This window comes from Morone saxatilis, unplaced genomic scaffold (genome assembly GCF_004916995.1).
Source record: "Morone saxatilis isolate NCDOM2014 unplaced genomic scaffold, NCSU_SB_2.0 Contig21, whole genome shotgun sequence".
NCBI lineage: Eukaryota > Metazoa > Chordata > Actinopteri > Moronidae > Morone > Morone saxatilis.
This window is the reverse complement of record NW_023339774.1, coordinates 3,446,411-3,466,794: the sequence shown is the minus strand read 5'-3', so window position 1 is coordinate 3,466,794 and position 20,384 is coordinate 3,446,411. Positions and strand designations below refer to the sequence as shown.

At 41.1% G+C, this 20,384-nt stretch overlaps 3 protein-coding genes across 5 annotated transcripts in view; 2 read left to right on the top strand and 1 right to left on the bottom strand.

Annotated features, from left to right (window-relative positions):
• Positions 1–5,178, top strand: part of kcnv2a (potassium channel, subfamily V, member 2a) — a 7,828-nt gene extending 2,650 nt beyond the window's left edge. Inside the window, exons 5-9 of the mRNA XM_035667701.1 lie at positions 1,271–1,462; positions 2,053–2,307; positions 2,400–2,516; positions 2,781–2,906; positions 3,960–5,178. Coding sequence (XP_035523594.1) covers positions 1,271–1,462; positions 2,053–2,307; positions 2,400–2,516; positions 2,781–2,906; positions 3,960–4,238 — 969 coding nt within the window. The 3' untranslated portion in view covers positions 4,239–5,178. The remainder of the gene's footprint in view (positions 1–1,270; positions 1,463–2,052; positions 2,308–2,399; positions 2,517–2,780; positions 2,907–3,959) is intronic.
• Positions 5,179–5,613: 435 nt separating this feature from the next.
• Positions 5,614–20,384, bottom strand: part of pum3 (pumilio RNA-binding family member 3) — a 17,815-nt gene continuing 3,044 nt past the window's right edge. Inside the window, exons 2-19 of one of the 3 annotated variants that reach the window (XM_035667699.1) lie at positions 15,691–15,710; positions 14,578–14,645; positions 14,295–14,495; positions 13,611–13,797; positions 12,952–13,027; positions 12,420–12,513; positions 11,535–11,601; positions 11,184–11,358; positions 10,949–11,052; positions 10,741–10,819; positions 10,425–10,523; positions 10,206–10,259; positions 9,412–9,492; positions 9,099–9,241; positions 8,550–8,772; positions 7,862–7,949; positions 7,218–7,308; positions 5,614–6,961 (exon numbers count right to left, since the gene is read on the bottom strand). In XM_035667699.1, coding sequence (XP_035523592.1) covers positions 6,832–6,961; positions 7,218–7,308; positions 7,862–7,949; positions 8,550–8,772; positions 9,099–9,241; positions 9,412–9,492; positions 10,206–10,259; positions 10,425–10,523; positions 10,741–10,819; positions 10,949–11,052; positions 11,184–11,358; positions 11,535–11,601; positions 12,420–12,513; positions 12,952–13,027; positions 13,611–13,797; positions 14,295–14,495; positions 14,578–14,644 — 1,959 coding nt within the window. In that variant the 5' untranslated portion in view covers position 14,645; positions 15,691–15,710 and the 3' untranslated portion in view covers positions 5,614–6,831. Of the gene's footprint in view, positions 6,962–7,217; positions 7,309–7,861; positions 7,950–8,549; positions 8,773–9,098; positions 9,242–9,411; positions 9,493–10,205; positions 10,260–10,424; positions 10,524–10,740; positions 10,820–10,948; positions 11,053–11,183; positions 11,359–11,534; positions 11,602–12,419; positions 12,514–12,951; positions 13,028–13,610; positions 13,798–14,294; positions 14,496–14,577; positions 14,646–15,513; positions 15,562–15,690; positions 15,759–20,384 lie in introns of those variants that run through there. The other 2 variants (XM_035667698.1, XM_035667700.1) reach the window with 2 other exon arrangements.
• Positions 16,079–20,384, top strand: part of LOC118332423 (cilia- and flagella-associated protein 44-like) — a 15,690-nt gene continuing 11,384 nt past the window's right edge. The window contains exons 1-5 of the mRNA XM_035667697.1: positions 16,079–16,509; positions 17,276–17,429; positions 18,346–18,508; positions 19,428–19,530; positions 19,629–19,845. Coding sequence (XP_035523590.1) covers positions 16,482–16,509; positions 17,276–17,429; positions 18,346–18,508; positions 19,428–19,530; positions 19,629–19,845 — 665 coding nt within the window. The 5' untranslated portion in view covers positions 16,079–16,481. The remainder of the gene's footprint in view (positions 16,510–17,275; positions 17,430–18,345; positions 18,509–19,427; positions 19,531–19,628; positions 19,846–20,384) is intronic.

Here is a 20,384-nt window from a genome sequence, read left to right as displayed (position 1 = left end):
TTTTTTTTTACGAAGTCTGCCATATTTCGACAGTAGCCCAAAACATTCAAACCAACCACAGATAGAGCCTTTCACGGTTGTTGTTAGTTTTGTAGCCACCGTAGTTTCTCCTACACATTGGAAGGGTGGGTGAGGCCAGGGATAACTCCTACCCTGCACCTTTAAGTACGGCCTCACAGCTGCCATGCTAGCAGCTATGGCTGTAGATGCTTTTGTAAGAGATATGAGTTAACACAAGCTAATAAAGATAGCAAGGATATGCTGGCTCCTAACACTTGCTGGTTTAAAAAGTTAAAAAGCTACATTAGCTAACATACAAGGCACAGCTAACAATCATAATTTATTTCAACGTAAAGAAAATGAGAGAATTGCTAAACTATGGTGGCAGGAGGATTTACAGTAGCTAATAAGTTAGCTAACTTATTGTAGTTACCTAGGTTACACCAGTCTGCTAAAAGTAAAAAGACCAGCTAGGAACTTATAGTCACAGTTCAATAAATCTTCATATGATATGCTAAGGCAAATGTCGATGTGCTGACCCTGATAATGCTCTTTGGTAGTTCTGTTCTGAACGAGCCTGACTCTTTCTAGTGGTATTTATCAGTGCATACAGTTTTGGTTTTATTTCCTGTGTTTATTTATAGAATATTCAATAGCAGTGCTTCTTTCTAAAAACAGTATCCCAGTTACTCTGGATAGTCCACAGCACACACAGAGCCAGTCTATGGAACTAAACCGTCCTGTGAACTAAGTCATGAACTAGCATATTTGTGGTACTAATGACTTTTTCCCCTCCAGATGAAATGTCAAGAAGTCATCACCTCCTAGCTTCATTGGTACAGCAGTTTATGTTTTTTATTTTCACCTGTGAGCAGTAATCTGCTGGCTGACTCTGAGTCTGTCTGACCTACATTATAAATCACTGCTCCACTCCGCCGTCTTAACAGATGGAGAATAAGCCGTTTCTTGGCACAGATTTAGACAGATGTTTCCATCACAGAGGTCCCACTCTGATGCAGGGTGTTGTGCCAGTTTCTTCCCCATTGTGTTTTCTTGACATTTAGGTTTTCAATTCAGTTTTGTTTTGTTTGGTTCTTTTGCTCTTTGTGATCTGTCCTCAAAACTGTAGTTTTTGTCTGTGTTCTGAAAAAGTTACATATTTTACTAAAAGAAATAGATCCCATATTTTGCCATTTTTATGTATTCACTGATTGAACAATAATGTTTCTCCTGTTTCTATTCTGTGACTATGTATTCTTGTGTCCTCCAGGTGGAGATGGAGGAGAACGAGGCGTTATTTGATGGCATGGCCTTCGGCCTGATCCGAAGGTGGATCTGGAACCTGATGGAGAAGCCTTTCTCCTCCATCACTGCCAAGCTGATGGGGATCGCTTCCTCCATCTTTGTGCTGGTATCGCTGGTCGCCATGACGCTCAACACTGTGGAGGAGATGCAGTACAAGGTGTTTTACTTTTTGTGTGTATGTAGAAGGATAAGACAGATTCTTCGCATTGGTTTGTGTGTATAGGAGAGGCTCTTCCACAGGCAACTGAGAAAGGGAAGGACTCATTTTAAAGTTAAATTACAACCCGCTCACAAATTGGCAATAAAAAGTACGTTCACACTCTTGCCTCCTTATCAAGTCTTGTTTTATTCTACGTGATAATGTTGCAGACACAAATGGTCTTCCTGTGATAGAGGTAACAGTGTGAGTGCATATGTGTAAATATAGATGAACTGAGATGACATGTCATACACCATCTGTGAATTATTGTTAGTACAGAGTTAAATGCACACGCATGTGCACAGGAAGAATGTAGATTTATTCTTAGAATACTGTATATATTCATAGATTCACATGCTTTTCAAATCAGTCAACAGCAAATGTGCAGAAACGTAAAGAACACGCATCTGCAATTATCCCAAACTGCATTACCACAGCAAAAGCATAACTTTGTCAAAGAAAAATAAACATTTTAATGTGGAGAAATAGTTCAAACAAACAGTCAAAAACAGGATTTATTTATTATTTACTGTTCCTTCCTCTTCCAGACAGCGTCGGGCGAACCCAGCGGCAGATTCTATGGCGAGAACGTGGAGACGTTCTGCATCACCTTCTTCACCTTGGAGTACCTGCTGCGCCTGGCGTCCACCCCCGACCTCAAGTGTTTTGGACGCAGCATGCTGAACACCGTCGACATGGTGGCCATCCTGCCGCACTACCTGCAGATGGCCTTGGAGTACTTCGAAGACGAGGACATGCACCTGCACTCGGGGGACATCGAGACCGTTGCGCGTGTCGGAAAGGTCAGAGAGGGCTGCTGGGAGAGGGGATGATGAGATTTATTTGTCTTACTCATATTAATTGGTTCTTCTTGTTTGTTTTTTCTTGTTGATAGGTGGGTCAGGTTCTGAGGATCATGCGTCTGATGCGAATCTTCAGGATCTTGAAGCTGGCTCGTCACTCGACAGGCCTCAGGGCCTTCGGCTTTACACTGAGACAGTGCTACCAGCAGGTCCGACTGTACCAACAACTTGTGTCAATTATAGTTATCATAGGAATAACTTTTTACTTTTATTTTTGTTCAAGTACGGACCAAATCTAGTGAGTATTTGAGGAAATTTGTTGGAGAAGTGGTGAAGATAGTGTTTGGCATGGCCTATAAGTACAGATACATGTTAAGGCTAATGAATCTAAGACTTTATGCCTCACAGTATCTAAAACATAAAGCAAGAACAAAGGACAGGAAATGCATATTAAAATGCGTTTGTGTGTGCAGGTGGGCTGTTTACTGCTCTTCATCGGCATGGGCATCTTCATGTTTTCAGCCATGGTGTACACTGTGGAGCACGACGTTTACAACACCAACTTTACCTCCATGCCGCACGCATGGTGGTGGGCCGCTGTGAGTCCACACATAAACACAGCCTGTCAGTCGACCTGCTTTCTGTCTCCACCTGTTCTCTGTTGCCTACATATTCACATTTCTGGCAGTGTTGTAGAAGCAGAAGCTTTAATTTTGATCTCAGTAAGCTAAAACAGTGCACACAGAAATGTGTATCACCCTCAGCCAGTGAGTTTTTCAAAAATACAGCAGCCAATATATTTAGTACACACTGTGAATTCTGCACCACCTTAGACTTTGTCCAATGAATGCAACTTTTTCTCAAATTTGAGATGTCCCCTGTGCAAAACATTGAGCCACACACCACCAAACTACTAGCTTTTTTATTCTCACTGTCAAAAGTATCATTGGAGTAAAGTGTGTCAATATCCGTACTTGTGTACGTAGTAATGTAGTAACTTTCATGAATAAACTCTAAATAGTTCTCTTGTGTGATGAAAGACGTTGACCTGAAGCTCAGTTCTGAGACTGTTCTGTAAATAGTTTTCTAATAAATATAGCAACTTCTGATAAACCCATATCATTTTAAGACTAAAATGAACAACTTCAGATTAGCACCACCCACGTCCGGCTTTTCTGATTACGTATAGAAATACAGATCATTTAGATTGTTATATTAAACAGCTACTCTGTTAAAAATACAGAAGAGCAACTGCAATTTATAGATGTATTTTACAGCAGTACATTGCGTTTCCTGTGACTGCTTCACAAGCAACCCCATATTTCTCTGATACAGCTGTAGGAAAGTGATGCATGCATAAACTGTCTCCTGTGAATCCCTGTTGCGTTTGTTTTCGATTTGAATCCAACGCACGAATGGCAGACTCCGCCACTAAGAATGACAAGTGAATGTAAATACACTGAATGACTACTACTGAAAAAATGTCGGGCATAAATAATACGCTTGTTGTTTTAAAGTTAAAAATGTAAAAACCATTTCATTATGTATGTATGTATTTAAATACAATTATTTTTAAAAAGCCCTGTTAGAAAACAGGATAAGTCATAAGTAAGACTAACATGAATAATAATGTTTTTTCTTTGATTCTTTAGGTGAGTATTTCCACAGTGGGCTACGGCGACATGTTCCCTGAGACCAACCTGGGCCGTATCTTCGCCTTCGCCTGCATCTCCTTCGGCGTCATCCTCAACGGCATGCCCATCTCCATCCTCTACAACAAGTTCTCCGACTATTACACCAAGCTCAAGACCCACGAGTACACGGCCGTCACCAGGGCCCGCGGGAAGGTGCAGTTTGCCAAGAGAGCGGCAAAGAGGTTGGCTGAGTGCTGCGAGGACGTCGTACAGCAGAGGACATCCCGTCTGCAGTGAGCCAGGACTACAGTAAGATCTGAAGTGACAGTCAGGGATGTGATCAGGACAGCAGAGACAGCAGAGACTGCCAGTTTATGGAACTGCAAATGAACCTGGGACATCCTGCACAGGTCATTATGCCACTCAGAGTCATTGAACCAGTACCTGCTGAGAAATCTCCAGCTGTCTGGACCTCCGGTAACACACTTTTGAGGACGATATTTTTCCTGAAAGGACATTTAAAAGTTATATATGAGATTTAGAACATAGATATAGCAGCATGTCACTATATATATGATGGAGTCACTATGTCCTGAGCAGAGAATGACACTATCACTCTGCCTGTGTTGCTATCGCAGCCTCTCTCTGGTTTGTTTACAACGCCAAGGCTGGCCGCAAATGCAGGTTGGTGCATGTGAGTCTCCCTCCCTGTACAACTGAGGAGACTGGCTGAAACTGTGTTTTTTTTTTTTCTAATCTACGTTGCTGAATTAATTTACCTTCTGTCCACTTTGATTGAAGTTATGAAAGGATGATATGCAAGGTAAAACTACTGTTTTTATCTATTATATATTATTGGTTGAACAAGAGCTATATCTCTGTAGGAATCCTTTCCATAATGTTGTCAGACTCTTAGAATAACAATCTGAGCCTGTCAGTGGCAGAAACCTTTAGTGGATGTACAAGAATTAGTTAACGTTACATGACAGCCATTGCAGCCCGTTTCGCTATTTTTACATCTAACTCTGACCTAAGGGTTTACTTATAACCAGAGAGGGCGATTGTTGGGAAGTTCTGTTTTGTTTCTGTCCAGTTTGTAGTGTTTTACGATTATCTGCGAGGTAATATGTCCATTGTTTTAGTCTGAGATGCTGGTGCTCTAGTGCGACATCTGCTGGCAATGAATTTCGTATATATAACCTTTAATTAAACTTACCTCTATCATCCTTTATACGTGTCTATTCCTGTTAATCCCAGCATGCAACGGGAGAAAAGTAAGTGAACACCTTCTGAATTGGTGGTGCAGGTTGGGAATTGACTGAAAATGATAATGTCAGAATTCATGTTTGATTTGCCAAAATGCTAATATATTCTGATGCTTACAGCTGTCTGTACGACCATCTTCACCAACCTATACTCTTCCTCCATCCACACCTTTAGTCTCTAATGATCACAAGTAATTCAGGAGGGAAATAAATCAGAAGTCAAGACCTGACAAATGAACGAACATTAGACCTGTTTGTGTCCCATTTGTCTCTCTCTAATAATAAACCTCTCCGATGATGTCTCTCTCTTTATCATCATAAAGCTTACTGAAAGCTACATAAAGCACCTCACCATTATGACAGTGTTTTATTATTTACCATTTAGTTTAAAGAAATAGGAGAAAAAATCAAGTACCTTAATAATCTTTATTTTGCAAACATTTTCTTTTTAGCCAATACAATTATTAATCACTCAAGGTACAAAATCTTACATAAAAATCTGAAACAGAGGATGGCACAAACAATCAGGATAGTGGACTGTTTGTTAGTTTAGGGCCACTTCTTGCAAATGACCAAAAGACCTTCAGGTTGTACAGCCAGATGGTTTTAGTTGTATTTGTCCAGATTTTGAGATATGTGTCTGTTGTGTACTGAGCAACAGAGACACCGCTCCTGTAAAATAAATATCATGGGTGAACGGTTCAACTGCAGTGCTTTGAGCACCAAAATTAAAACTCCATTCACCTCAAGCAGAAATCTATCTATACATCTTAAAACCTGGACAAATAAAACCAAAACTATCTGCACGATAGAAAGCACAAGAGGACGGCAAACGGACTCTGTATACCAATAAATGTCAAATAGTTGATTCAATTTTCAACTGCAAAGAGCACCAGGATTATATTTTAGGAAGAACTCTCCCTGGATAATGACCTGCTCTGTTTTTATTTGGTGTCAATGCAAACTCAACACTTCATCCATGTTTACGTGTTGTCTTGTGACGCTGACTCCAACAGTAAACCAACAGAATCATATCTCAATCACCCACCGGCCGCTCCGAGTTTCTCTGACAGAAATACTGTTCACTCACTCGTCAGTTGTTTATTTATTTACTTTGCAGTTTTAAGCTACGGTCAATAAAGCTCAACACTTCCTGCAAATGTTTCACTTTAAAAGCATTCAGCAACTCAAAGGGTGCAGTTCTTTTGCCAGGAGAGCTTTTAATGTGAAAAATGTTTAATTGACAGTAGCTTAACAGTTATTGAATAAAGTATAAATATAGAAGTGACTGGAGAGAACAGTTGTTCTAGTACAGAATTAAAAAGATGTACGTTGTTTTCTGTTCATGTGTTGTAAAACTGGTGAATGAATCTGTGTATTTTAACCCGTTTCCTCTTAGCATCACTTTGTCCTCCAAACACTTTTATTTCCATTTCCAAACTCTTCTCCATTTTCCCATCAAGGGCTGAAACCACGCAGCAGTATTCCAGGTTGTATCCACTTCCTGAAAACGTTGCCATTTGCAAACAACTCCCATCCTTGTATTCGTTTTCTGGAAAAAGAAAGGACTGCTGCACAGGAAGTGATGCGTTTCACATCACCAGTTTGTTTGAAATAAAAAGTCTCTATTTGTTCAGATGCTCCAGCAGGATTTCAGCTCCTTTGTTGTTGCTGATGCTGCTGAGCTCCGACTTGATGGACTCCAGCGCCGCCTTCACCTCCGCGGCCACGGACTTGTCATAGCTGTTCAGGAGGCTGCACGCCAGAACACAGGCAAAGAGTTAAAAGGCTGGTTGGCTTGTGGCCACATATCCAAATGTTTATTTCCTAACTATTTCAAATGTTAATCATTCTTAACAATGACACTTCTACAGCAGAAGCAAATGATGTGATTTCATTGCTTAGTTTGATTTGGTTGTTAACGTTTCTACCCAAATATTGGGCTCTATCTTTGTGTTAGCGGGGTGAAAACACGCCCATATAAACTTCTCTACAATGTGTGTCCACTGACCTGCAGAGCACCATGGCTCCTCTGTTGACTTTGACCCAGCTCTTCAGGTTGTCTGTTCCCACTGTGTCCACCAGTATCCTGCCGAAGCGCTCTGAGAGGGCAGGTGAGGCAGACATTAACAGGCAGAATGAGAGCGAGGAAAGGCTGAAGTTATTCATATTTGAACCTATATTTAGCTCAAGGATGTTTTGTTTCGTTCAGTCAGTGTAATCTGGTGAAAGGTCGGGTCATGGGTCAACACTTTTTGGTGCAGATGGTGCCCTCTAGTGGCCATTTAATTGTTTTACACATTCACATAACTCCTGAACTCTGTGACGCACACAAACAGAACTCTTTAATCAGACTTATTTTTGTGAATTTGAATTAACTCACAAAAAACAAAATGGCTTTGAAAGTTTCTCAGTGACTTCAAGACTTTAAGTTCATTTCCTCAGCATGCTGACATAAACTGAAATGAACCCTAAACTGATGGGATGGTTTTAGAAAATGGTCAACAGTGATTTAAACTTCATACAAAATGTATGAAATCAATGTGCTTCAATATGTAAAACCTCCATATAATGACCACAACATCAACTGGCACTTTATAGCCAAATTACTGTCTGTGTGTCTGTGTGTCTGTGTGTCTGTGTGTGTGTACGTACCTTCTTTGCCGGCCTCTGCCAGTGTCATGTCCTGCTCTATGAGCCACTTCAGCACCAGGTGTCCTGCTGGATGCTCCGCCATATGAAGCTGCAGCAGAAACACACACAGAGTTCACACTGAAGAACAGCCAACAACAACAACACCAACAACAACAACAACAACTATTCCCGTAGAAATTGCCCTTCAGGTAGTGGAAAAATCCACACTGTTATTTTATATTTAGTCATATCTAAGGTTCCTCCTATTTACTGGAATAGTGAACAACGTTTCCATCGCATAAGAACCTTATGGGATGGAGAGAATTGTTCCAGTTATTATTTAAACCCTCAGGTGTTTCCAGGGGGTTTTAGCTTGCAAAACGGCAAGTGCCCCTGGTATTAAACAGGATAATGCCATTATCAGGAATGAATGGTTGGCGTGGAGGCCAGAAATATCCAATGTACAGATTATTTAGATGAAGTTTTTATGCAGCTGCTTACGTTTAACATTTAAAAACTTTGGACTTTGTTGATGAAAAGGTTTAGTAGAAAAACACGTTTATATTCCTCAACGTAACTCCAGTAGAAGTAGTCATGGCTCATTCTCCGAAATATAATGTGACACAAACTGCTACTAGCTAATGTTTTACAGTGACATGAGACTAAACCTGAGAATGTGACCGGCAGATGGTTCCCCCCCCCTCCCTACCTGTCCCTTGATCCCTCCTGGCACTAACTCCTGATTGGCCAGCTTAGCCACAGCAGTCATGGCGGGCTGCAGGTCCCCGCAGGCCGACGCCAGGATGTCGCTGACGGTGACGCTGCTCGCCTTGTCCGTCACCATGGTGGCGGCGTTGTCGCGAAGATACTCCAGCAGCGGGGGGGAGACGACTTCCAGCAGCTCCTTCCTCCGAATCGCCATGTCCTTTTTACTGATGACAGGAAGACGGAAGAGATGTCACGGTCCTCTCATCAGCTGTCAACAACTACATCAGCTTATGAAGGCTTGAAACCTGCTGCAGCTGTCCTTATTTATTGTCCTGTTGTGCTACAGGCAGTGAGTAATGCACTTCCTTCCCCTTTTTACTGACAGCTGGGGCATTCAGGTGTGATGGGTTTGTTGGGACATACAGAGAGAAAGCAGGAGGGACTTGGCAATGTAGTGCTTCTACACTTCTAAACTTAGGACAAAGACCATGCGCTAACAAGTCTGTGAGGTGTCCTTATATTCAGACACACACACACACACAGCTGTTACCTGTGTACGTTTCCATCTCCTTGCTCCAGCACCTTGATGATCTCCGGCAGCAGGTGAGCATGGTCTCTGGGGCTCAGCAGGTACAACAAAACCTTCTTGCCATATTTATTACCGATGACCTCATCCAGAGACGCCAAGATTTCCTGAACAGGTGGACAAACAGGTGAGATGAGTTTTAGACAACTGCAAAGTGATATTTGTGACCTGACTGCAGCTTTACATCTTCTCCACGTCATACAGATTCTTAGCCAACTGCAGTGGATGTTCACTGAGACTCATTGAGCATAATCACACAACATGACATCAGACTCACCGAGAGCACGGCCTGTTTGACCAGCTTGGTGTCGTCCACAGAGTCGAACATGGCCAGAAGAACCAGGTGACCAAACTCCCCCTGAGGACAGACAACAGTCACACATGAACAGTCGGAACAGATCTGACAACAAAAGTTGACGCTGTGTCCTAACTGCGTGCGAGTGTCAATCCTGTTGCATCGCACTATATCGGACGCTTTCTGTCCACACTGAATCCCATAATATGCACTTTGCTGTCATGCAATCAAACTACGTTCCTATTGGCTGTGTGCTGGAGGTCAGACTGGAGACATAACCAGTGCCACTCAAATAAAAGCTGGGTCAGTACTTGTTATGTTTGTACTTGATATTTATGTTTCTTTGCTGGAAATGATGAAAATATGGCCAACAGCAGGTAGGTTGTTTTTGTCGATCACCAGCTCTCTGGTGATCTCCCTCCAACCTGCTGCCAACCGGGAGGTGACCTGTACAGAAGAATACAATCTCCATATGCAGAGCTTCCAACGCGAGCAACAGGAATGAACAGAAACAGGGCGTTTGACAAAAGTTCAGCTCAAAGCGGTGCAACACTGTGTCACTCGCCGCCAGTTAGGACATTCTGATAGAAAATAATGCAAGCCAACACGCTCTGATATATGACTGAGCTCAGATATTTCCACACAAGTCCTCTTTTTAAGCTGAGCCTGATCTTTTCTAAAACCCTATGAGCTAATAAAGTATTGACGGCTTGCTTAATTGAATGGATGGATGGATGGATGGAAGGATGACGGATGGAGCAGCACTGAGAACTCACCGTGGCAAACTTCACCATGTACGTCTTCATAGTTTTGATTATGACTTTTCTGTCCTGAAACATGGAAAAAACATTTGCTCAAACAAAGACAGATATTTATTTTACAGGTTTGTGTTACAGAGACGTGTTTATGAACTAATCTACAGTACATTGCCAGATTGTCACTGGTGTACTCAGACGTGTGTTGTCTGCTCTCTCAGTGTGTGTGAGTGTGTGTACCTTGGCCGTCCCGTGCCACAGACACTGCATTGCCACTCGTGCTCCGTCGTGTGTGTGAGCCATGTAGACGACCGACTCCCTGATGGACTCGATCATCTCCTGCTCGCATCAGAATGAACACAAAGAGAGGAACATGCTACAGTGTGTACCACATTCAGTGAGTGTTTCAGTTTTCTGCTCATATTTAGCTCCTTTACTTTAGTTGTATTTCGTCTTATTTCACATCATTTTGTACTGTATTTAAGAACATTTCTAGAGAAATATATTGCTGTTTAGTAATTATACAACATTATGTAAGTGTCAAAGAGCTGCTTACCGTTCTCTGTTTGTCGGGCGCGAACAGGAAGAAGTCCAGAAACACTTTGTGGACCAGAGAGTGTTTGATCACTTGTTCTCTGAAACACAACCACAGTGACGTCTTTAAATAATCAAAGTGACGAACAGGGAAAATGCTGAAAGTCGATTTATCCATTACCTGTCAACTAGGAAATTCATTTCTAACCATTTTAAGTTTTCTCACTTACTTCTGGGCCATAGGCGTGAGAATCTGCTTCATCTCGTCGATGATGTTGTTCAATTTGTCCGGGTTTCCCTCTGCAACTTTCTCGATGGTGTTACACACTGTCGACTGGACACACAGGCACAGAAACGGCAGACATTACACACACTCTCTCAGTTTATCCACCAGGATACATCAACATGCTCAAATATCATGGTCTATAACCGCTGTAGCATGCAGGAGTGTGTGTGTGTGTGTACCTTGCAGACAGTGAAGGTGTTTCCGTACAGCTCCTCAGTGAGCATGAGCCTCTGTGCGAGCACGGCTTTGTCGTTGTAGGCGTACTCAATGATGGACGAGGCGGCGGCGTGCCGGAGCATTGGCCGCACGTGACCTTTAAATGTTTGCATCACGGCCGCCATCAGCTCCTTGTTCCTGCAGAGGAAACACAATCGAAACATCTTAATACTTTAACCGGAGCAAACTGAGCCCTTTTTTATTTCCCGTGCAATATTTAGAGTTCTTTTCCTTCCTGGTTTTTGGTTTATGGACACTCCAATATATTATATATTATATTGGACTTTGTCAAGGATTGGAAAGAGCCGACTCACCCGTACATCAGCATTTTTTTCACCACGTGTTTGCCGTACTGTGATTTACACAAACCGATGATGTCATCTGTGGGAGACAACAAAGCACCGTCAGTTAATGTCTGTTAGTCAGCTGCTCCGCTCAGACGCCACCCATATAAATGCAGACCTTGATGTAAACAGTTCAACGATTCACCTCATAGACGAGTTGCTTGTTCACAAATAATTAAGGATGCGCGTGCAGCATATATATGGACAGTTCCACTATTTCAAAATAAAGCAATTTGCCTAAAACTGGTAAATCAACTTTTCTGAGTTACATTTGTCAGCCAACAATTCATTTCCAGAATGTTTTACCACACACTTGAATAAACATCTGCTGGCTTTAGCTAGCTAACATAACACGTGGAATTCCAGTAATGAGTGGCAGCACTGTCAGGAATAATGCTGGACCACCACAGATTAAACTGGCACAAACCTCATTGGGATTGTTGGATGCTAATTGCTAATTCTGCCCTCGGAGCTAACAAGCGAGTTCCCTTTTTGGGATAATGAACATTTTCCCAAGATTACTGTGCAGTTTAAAGCCTCTGTCTGTTAACCCTCAGTTATTATGGTTTGTTTTCTCTCGTCCACGTGTGCACACATCTCACAGTAACATCCTGCATGCACATCAGTCACTAGCATGAGGTAACATATGTTGCTACTCAGTGTCCCACTGCGACTTGTTAGCTTTATTTGGTGTTTCTCTTTTTATATTGTGAGTATTGATGCCAGTATGGGTCTATGTTGGACTCAAAACAACAGAACAGCTGGAAGTAAGACAGTAACACTATACAGCTGGAATGAAACAAGCATAATGATGACCACAGCTAAAAGGAAGCAGATGAAAGAGGCAAACTTCACCTTTGAGCTCCTCAAACGCTTCCTGTCTCTGCTCGTGGTTGCCGAACTGGATGAAACACTGCAGCACTCGCACCGAGTCGTGAGCAAACGCCATCTGGAGGCGGGAGGGCGACAGTGAGAAACAGCAGGCCACAAGATTTTAGAACATAAATGTGGGAGTCTTCCTGTCCGACTGCTCACATTTCTTGAGCCTTCGGAGTTCTTTTAAGTGTTCCCAAATCTCAGCTACTAACTTGGTGTGCCCAATGTTAGAATTACTGAGAGAACTGAAAGCTGTAATAAACCCGAATTATCCTATAAAGATACAATAAATCCTTCCTATTGGTACATTTGCAGATCTTTAAGTGAAAACATCCAATAGAAGAAGAAGAAGAGCGCGACCTTCAGAAGACACATGTCCCACTGTTTGATTGACAGGTGATCTGTGGACATTCAGGACCAACATTGCAGATCAGACCAGACTACTTTTCCTGAAACACTCGAGGGATTCTGTGTTTGCAGTGAAAGGGTGAAAAGGCAGAGAGAGACTCACCTGTTTGATCTTCCCGCGAATCAGATCGTGAAGCTCCTTCATCAGTTTCTTCTTCAAGTCATTGTCGCAGTTTTTCCTGTTGACACACACACACACACACACACACAATCATCTGTCAGGCAGCAGCACTACAATCACGTCAGAAAGTAATCTACCAGGAAATGTGGGCTCAAACTGGTCAGTTCCTGGATGACTGCAATGGTTCAACCTTTTTTTTTTTTTGCCAGACCACCTCCTCTGTGGTGGCCTCATTGAATTGGCAATGCAAAAACTGGCATGGCTTTCTCCAAAGGGATCCCTTGACCCATGCAGTTTTTTTGTCTTCTTGAATGTTTCTGCATAGTGGGCCATAAACAGAAATAAAACTGGCTATGACTGGAAAGCTGAGACTATATGTACTATAGGAGAATCACAGCCTCGTGAAATCATACATTCATTCATTCTAAGGATGTACGGTTTGCCACGGTATATTGAGGCCACTGATTTCTCACCATATTTTAGTTCTAGTACAAAACCCTGTAGGCTGGGCTTAGATTGAAAGGAAGCTGACATGGAAAAGTTCACTACCGATTACATCATCAAACACTGAATGCCCCCCCCCCCCCCCCCCACTTCAAAACTCATTCAGGCACCACTGGAGTGTGTATGCATGTGTGTACCTCCTGAGGTCTCCCCACACTCGTTTTGCCTGACAGATGATCTCGAACATGTCCTTCCTCTCCGCCTGCTGCCTGTTCTTCTTTAGGTCCTTCTTCCTCTGCTGCCTGTTCTTCTTCAGCTCCTCCTTCGTCATCTCCTTTGTCTTCGGCTTAAACTCGCCTTTCTTCATCTTCTTAGCCACCGGACCTGATCACACACACACACTCAGAAATCACTTACAATGTTTATACATTTCAGTGATAATCATCAGAGACAGAGAGGAGTTCGAGTTCAGAGCAGTGAAACAATCACAGGCCCAGGTCATACAGAGTTGTTGTTTTGCTTTAATTAGAATGGCCAATTCTCACAGAGTGTACAGCGGCCGGAATGGTCGCTACATAGATAAATAGAAAGTAACAATGCACTGATTCTGGAGCTCAGTCTGTTTCTCCTCTCACCCAAGATGCAGAACAGCTGCTCACTGACTGTGCTGCAGCATGTAGCACATCTGTATCTGGCTGCAATTTGTGCCAGTGTTGTAAAATGGAGGTCAATATTTCTATATATGCGAGCTGCATTTACATTACATTTATAGATTGTGATATTACCTGTCTTATATATATATATAACAACACTGACACAAGAATGATGAGCAGCAACGAGACAAAAAAGACCAAATTATAATTAAACAAATGTTTTCTCACCTTCACCCTCATCTTCTTCCCTTTTCGCTTTAAAGGGCAGTTTCCTCTTCTGCGGCCCGTTCCCGGCTTTAGAGAAAGCAAATTTGTGTTGTTTCTTGCCGCCATCTCCACCCTTCCCCGGTCTGCTCTTCCTCTCCGTGTTGTACGGTTTGAAGGGTTTTTTACCGCCCGGCTTTCCGCCAAGTTTGGTCCCTATGGAATCTGGACAGAGCGAGACACGTCGATGACAAACCTGGCTTAAAGTGATGGTGTACACAGCTGGTTAATGTTAACTAACACTCACCTTTTCCTTTCTGTGTAAGCTTCTTTCCACCTTTAGGCGAGAAGGGTTTTTGTGATTTAGCCTCCATTCTGTGAGTCCCAGAGACAAATGGAAATTATACCAAGAGCAGAAAAACAGACAAACAAGACAGAAATCTAGGCTCCAGAGACTTTTGCACACCAGAATCCCACATATATACATAATGTCTGAAAGTGTCAGCAAAAATCAAACAAATCCAGTTAGATTTACACAGAACAGGAGTGTTCCCAGCAGTTAAAGACAGAAGATCAACCATAAATCTAATCAGATTTGGTTCAGTACAGAGATAAACATTAGGTTGGGCTGCAGAAATCATTTGAAATATGCATTTGAAAATAAGAATTCATAAAAAAAATAATTTCAGACAATGTGATGAGACCTACAAACACACAGTAAGATATACATATGCAGGTGGTGATTCTACACAGGCAGAATCACAAAACCTACAACAGCACTGAGTGATAAACGGAAACAAATTATGGCATTTCTCTTTTGATCCAAGTATCCACACTTTGACTTCAGAGTTCAGAGTTACATTACATTGTTCTTTAAATCCACTACATCTCTCTGTTAGCTGCTTTTAACTGTTTCTTTGCAGATTGAGGTTTTGAACACAAATACCAGGTTGTATCTCTCAATAAGAGGCACTGTTAAAGAGTCAGACCACAAATAACAAGAGAAAACAACAATACCTCCGTCGACTAACTAACGTTAACAACCTAGGAATAAATACGTTATTACTTTACATTCCTAATGAGTTAATACAGTACTTATATTCACACATTACTGCTGCACATTAACTTCAGTTGTATTCGTTTTAGATAGTGTTGTCGCTACTTTTACTTCCATGAACGGTTCGGCTGCTTTTCAGAAGCTAGTTCATATGCTAACATCAAAAATGACAACAAATATTCTCACACAGTCGATAACGCCCCGCGCTCTGGGCTTTATCTGTACTGTTGATGCGAACAACAACAACAACAACAACAATAAATATTCATAATAAATAACAACAGAGGACATTTACAACATGAAATATGATCATTTTATTATCAGAACTGTCTCCTCTCCTGTCTCCTGTCTCCTGTCNNTTACATTCAGACACACACACACACGCTGCCCCAGCTCTGTCCCATGCGTTCAGGAAACAGCTCGGTTTACGGCACAAAACGTCCAATCACACGGAACCTTCGCTGCCGTAAAGCGTAGGTTGTTGCGACACCTCTTTTTCGCCGAAAAGTAGTAGAATGTGAACTTTTATTTACATATCATCACATTAAAACATTTGTTGGGCTCAGCAGACCTACAGTGAATCGATAACGACCTAGTTCGATATCTGTCAGTAGTCTCTGGCGTTAACCGCGCGAATCGGCGAGATAGTGCAGCGGCCATGTTTGTTTACAAGTGTCATTTAAAGGGATAGACGTTTCTTCTATCCGACATAACTTTATTACGTAATTATATCGTTATGATTCGATAAAATAATTATTATTATCTATGCCTTTTTGATCCAAAGATGAGGACGAAGATTAAGACAACTCCAATGAAGTTTAGAAACTACATTAACCAGTAGGCTTTGCAACGGATTGTCTTTCCTTGTTGCCTGGCAACGCCTCCAAACTACAACGGACTTGGAGAGTCGGAAAATGTAACGTTAGCAGATATTAAATATGAGTGAAAGTTCATGTAAAAACGTTTAGGTGAGTGCTAACTTGATGCGCAATTACTGAAAATGTAGTTCCTGAAGTTTTATTTTTGCTTTGTTGTTAACTTACGTTCCCCTGTCACTTTGGTCAAGTTGGAAAATAGCTTTGAATAATAAATTACAATTTTATAACGTTAGATAAAAAACAGAGCAGGAGGCAGGAGATGATTTAACGGCGGAAATGTCTGAAGAAACCACAGCTCCTGTTGGTGAGTATAGACTGAGAGCACACAGACTGTCTCACAGGACAACACTGAAGGTAGAGAGCATTAGCATGTAATAATAATAATAACAACACCTAATTTAGCTAATGGCTTTCAGATTCAGATTCACTTTTATTCACTCCATGTTAACACTGCATAGAATGGGATACAAACAACTAACTTTTTACAATACTGCTAGAAAAGGCTGAATTTTAGTCAACTATTAACAAACAATAAACTACTGAAAGAAGTGAAATAGCAGATAAAATGGAGGTCCTGAATTAGGCTGAAGTTTCAGGTTAAATGTAAGATCAGCTGAGACGAGCAAGCATTTAATGACCCTGATCTGTCAGCTGGAGCGTACCTGCTGATGGACTTACACAGTTCAATAATATGAGATGTCTGTTGATGTGCAGAGGGTGAAAGCAGTTGAAAAGTAAAGGATGAAAGCTGCTGACATTCAGTTAGATTCAGTTTAAATCCGTTAATCGATAATAATAATTGATTCCTTGTAACAAGTAAAATTGTGGAGAGAAGCAAAAAGAGACTTTAACAGTGGTTTAATATTGATAATGTTAGTGTCTCCTCAGCAACCTATCGACGTTTCCAATGACCTGATGTTTTTTATTGTCTTGGTCATGACCCAGACTTTTAAAAACAATGATTTATCTCTCTAAAGCTTAGAATTAATTGTTTTTTCTTATAAGATGCAAATATTTGATGGGAAAAAGTTCAAAAACTCATTGCTGGTCCAATGTTCCCTCCCTCACAGGAGCTGATAGCCAACACGCAGCGATGCAGCAGGAGGCCGAGGGAGGGTCAAAAAAGCAGCTCTCTGCAGACATGTACTACAAATATGAGGAGCTTCACTCCAGACCGTCCATCACACCGGACTCTGAAATCCCAGAGAACCTCCTGCACCTCTCGTATCCTTCGCTGAACATTCGGTTTATGAAAAACATTTCACTTCACAGTCCTTCTCACTTCTTCTCATCATACTCAGTAAATAGAGAGAAATAAACATCTGTCATACGGACAGCACACACAGTTTGTGTTCATCAGGGAGTTTTCCCCTCATTCACAGAGAAAAAGCCCCGTAAAGGACTTTCTAGCCTTTCATCAACACATGGGCCCTGTTTGATCTGAGCACATTTTCTTTGCCACGACACCATTTTCAGTCTCGCCTGTTTGTTTGTTTGCTTGTTTGTTTGTTAGCAGGTTTATTACACGATATGCTGTAATAAGAAAATATTTTATTGATAGTAATTTCATTCAGAGAACAATTTGAATGAAATGTATACAAATAAAATAAGAAACTAATTAGGTGTGACACTATAATGCTACAATATATAGATTGCAGTACCTTAGACTGTATATGAGAATTGTGCACGATTGTGCATCCGTTATGCAAATAGTTTTTGTGATAATATCACAGCGTAAGTATATGTACAAGTATGAATGATGAACTTATATTTATATAGAACTTATTTAACTTTTAATACACCATACAGTAATAATACAATAGTGTGAAAAAGCAAGCTGTGGTATATGATATAATATAAAAACAATAATATAATAACAATAGCAGTAATATAGTAAGTGGTATAAGTTAAATGAATGTGCATGTGTCACTTCTACTACTCACTGTGTCACTACTTTCATAGTAATAGTATAATAATATAGATAATGGAGGACAAGGTGCAGGTGTATTGCTGTAAACAAGCAGTTATTATTATTATTATTATTATTATTATTATTATTATAGGGCCTTTGATAACATAATGACAGAATCCAAAGTAAATCTTGTCAGTGAACCTGATCCTTGATTTGTCCGGCCTTCAGTCACTCCTTTGGTTACGACAGTGGGCGCAGGGGGAACCTGCAGCTGCTGGATGAGAGAACTCTGATCTTTATAGCAGGAAACCTGCTCGTCCTGCTGGATGTTTCTACCAAGGAGCAGAGATACCTCCGCTCCTGCAGCGGAGGAGGAATCGGCTCCATCACGGTAAGTCTGTCTGTCTGTCTGTCTGAGATAGATGAACAGACAGATGAGTTTACATTTAAGCTTTGAAATTGTGGGACGTAGCTATAGATGATTATGTACACATTTTATGTACAAATATATATATACAAATAAACCCTACCAGTGGTTTGTTTTGGCCTATTTACTAAAAGTCATATGTACTTTACATCACAGCTACACAACACTGCAAACCATACTGTGGTGTGTTCAGCTTTTTGGATGTATTGTTCCTCACTGTTCAAGGCCATTGGTTTGCTGCACACTGACTTGAACAATCTGCATTGCTGCAAAATAATATGTAATTTTGACAACAATGTATGCAGACTTAACTGAGATAGATTACATGCCACAAACAAGTGTACTGATTAATTTTCATACCATATATATAATATGTAAATTAATGGAAATCAGTGGCTGACTGGAACTATGGGAAAAACAGAGTGTGCAAGCCTGCATTTGAAAGCAAAAATGTATAATACTGTATAAATGAATGACTTACTATATTTCACTTAAGTGCAACATGTAACTCTAAGTAGTCTGATAATACAGGAGTACAAGTTCTGAAAAATACCTATATACAAAAATGTTTTATTCTTAACTTTTTAACAAACATTTAAGGCATACACTGCATCCTATGGAAGCCTGTTTCTGCCAGTAAAATAAAAAATAAGATAAAAACTTAATAATAAAAATCAAAAAACTATCATATCAAAAGTATGAGATAAAATGTTACATTATAAGATAAATCTCATAATTTTGACTTTTTATCTCATAATTAAAACTTTTATCTTATAATTTTGACTTAACATCTACTTATCTAGGCTAATTTTTCATCTTACATTACTGATATTGCTTAAAAATAAAAATGTTAATTTGTTTGTGTTTGTGTGTGTGTGTGTAGACACACCCTAGCAAGGAGTACTTTGTTGTAGCAGAGAATGGAAACCAGCCCAACATCATAGTCTATGAATACCCCTCCTTACGACCGTACCGCATCCTCAGAGGTAAATGGGACCAAGATTCATTGAGTTATACCTTTTTGAAGTACTCTGTTTCCGTTTCATTGACGATCACGTTTTAACCTTTGTCATTTGACCATCAGGCGGTACAGAGCGGGCGTACAGCTTTATGGACTTTAACTGTGACGGGAGCCTGCTGGCCAGCGTGGGAAGTGCACCCGATTTCATGCTGACGCTGTGGGATTGGAGGCAGGAGGAGGTGATGCTGAGCTGCAAGGCCATTTCTCAGGATGTCTACCGAGTCAGCTTCTCCCCATACAACCCAGGACTGCTCACATCATCAGGATCTGGACACATCAAGTAAAGGACACTGAATCCTCCTAAAACTGTGAACCACTGAGAAAATGCAGATCGTGTCTTGTTTGGTAGCAGAAATGTTTTCAGTGATTTAAAAGAACAAGGATAGACATTAGACTCTGGGGCCTCTTTGGCTGTTTTTGATGTTCAACAATGATATAAGATCAAATCTGCCGGAGCAGAGATTAATTTCATGAAGTACTCGCTCTGAGAAATTCAGGCATTGAACTTGTTTGGATAAGGGCAGAGACATTTCAAACCAATACAAGCACACCTCGAGAAGTTTGAAATAAAACTAACTCATGGTGTCTGATGTGGAGCAGCTGCTTAGCTTAGCTTAGTTACTGGAGGCAGGGGGAAACCGTTAGGCCCAGTTCACACCAAAGATTCACCACAAGACGAAACAGTTTTAGAACGTTGCAGCAGTGTGAACTGGTTGTCTCGGCGCGACTTTAGCCAGCTGATGGCGTTGTGTGCAAATCTCCAGTAGCTAGTCTGTTTTATCAGCTCATAGCGAGGTCAGCTGGTTGTAAAAGAGTTTT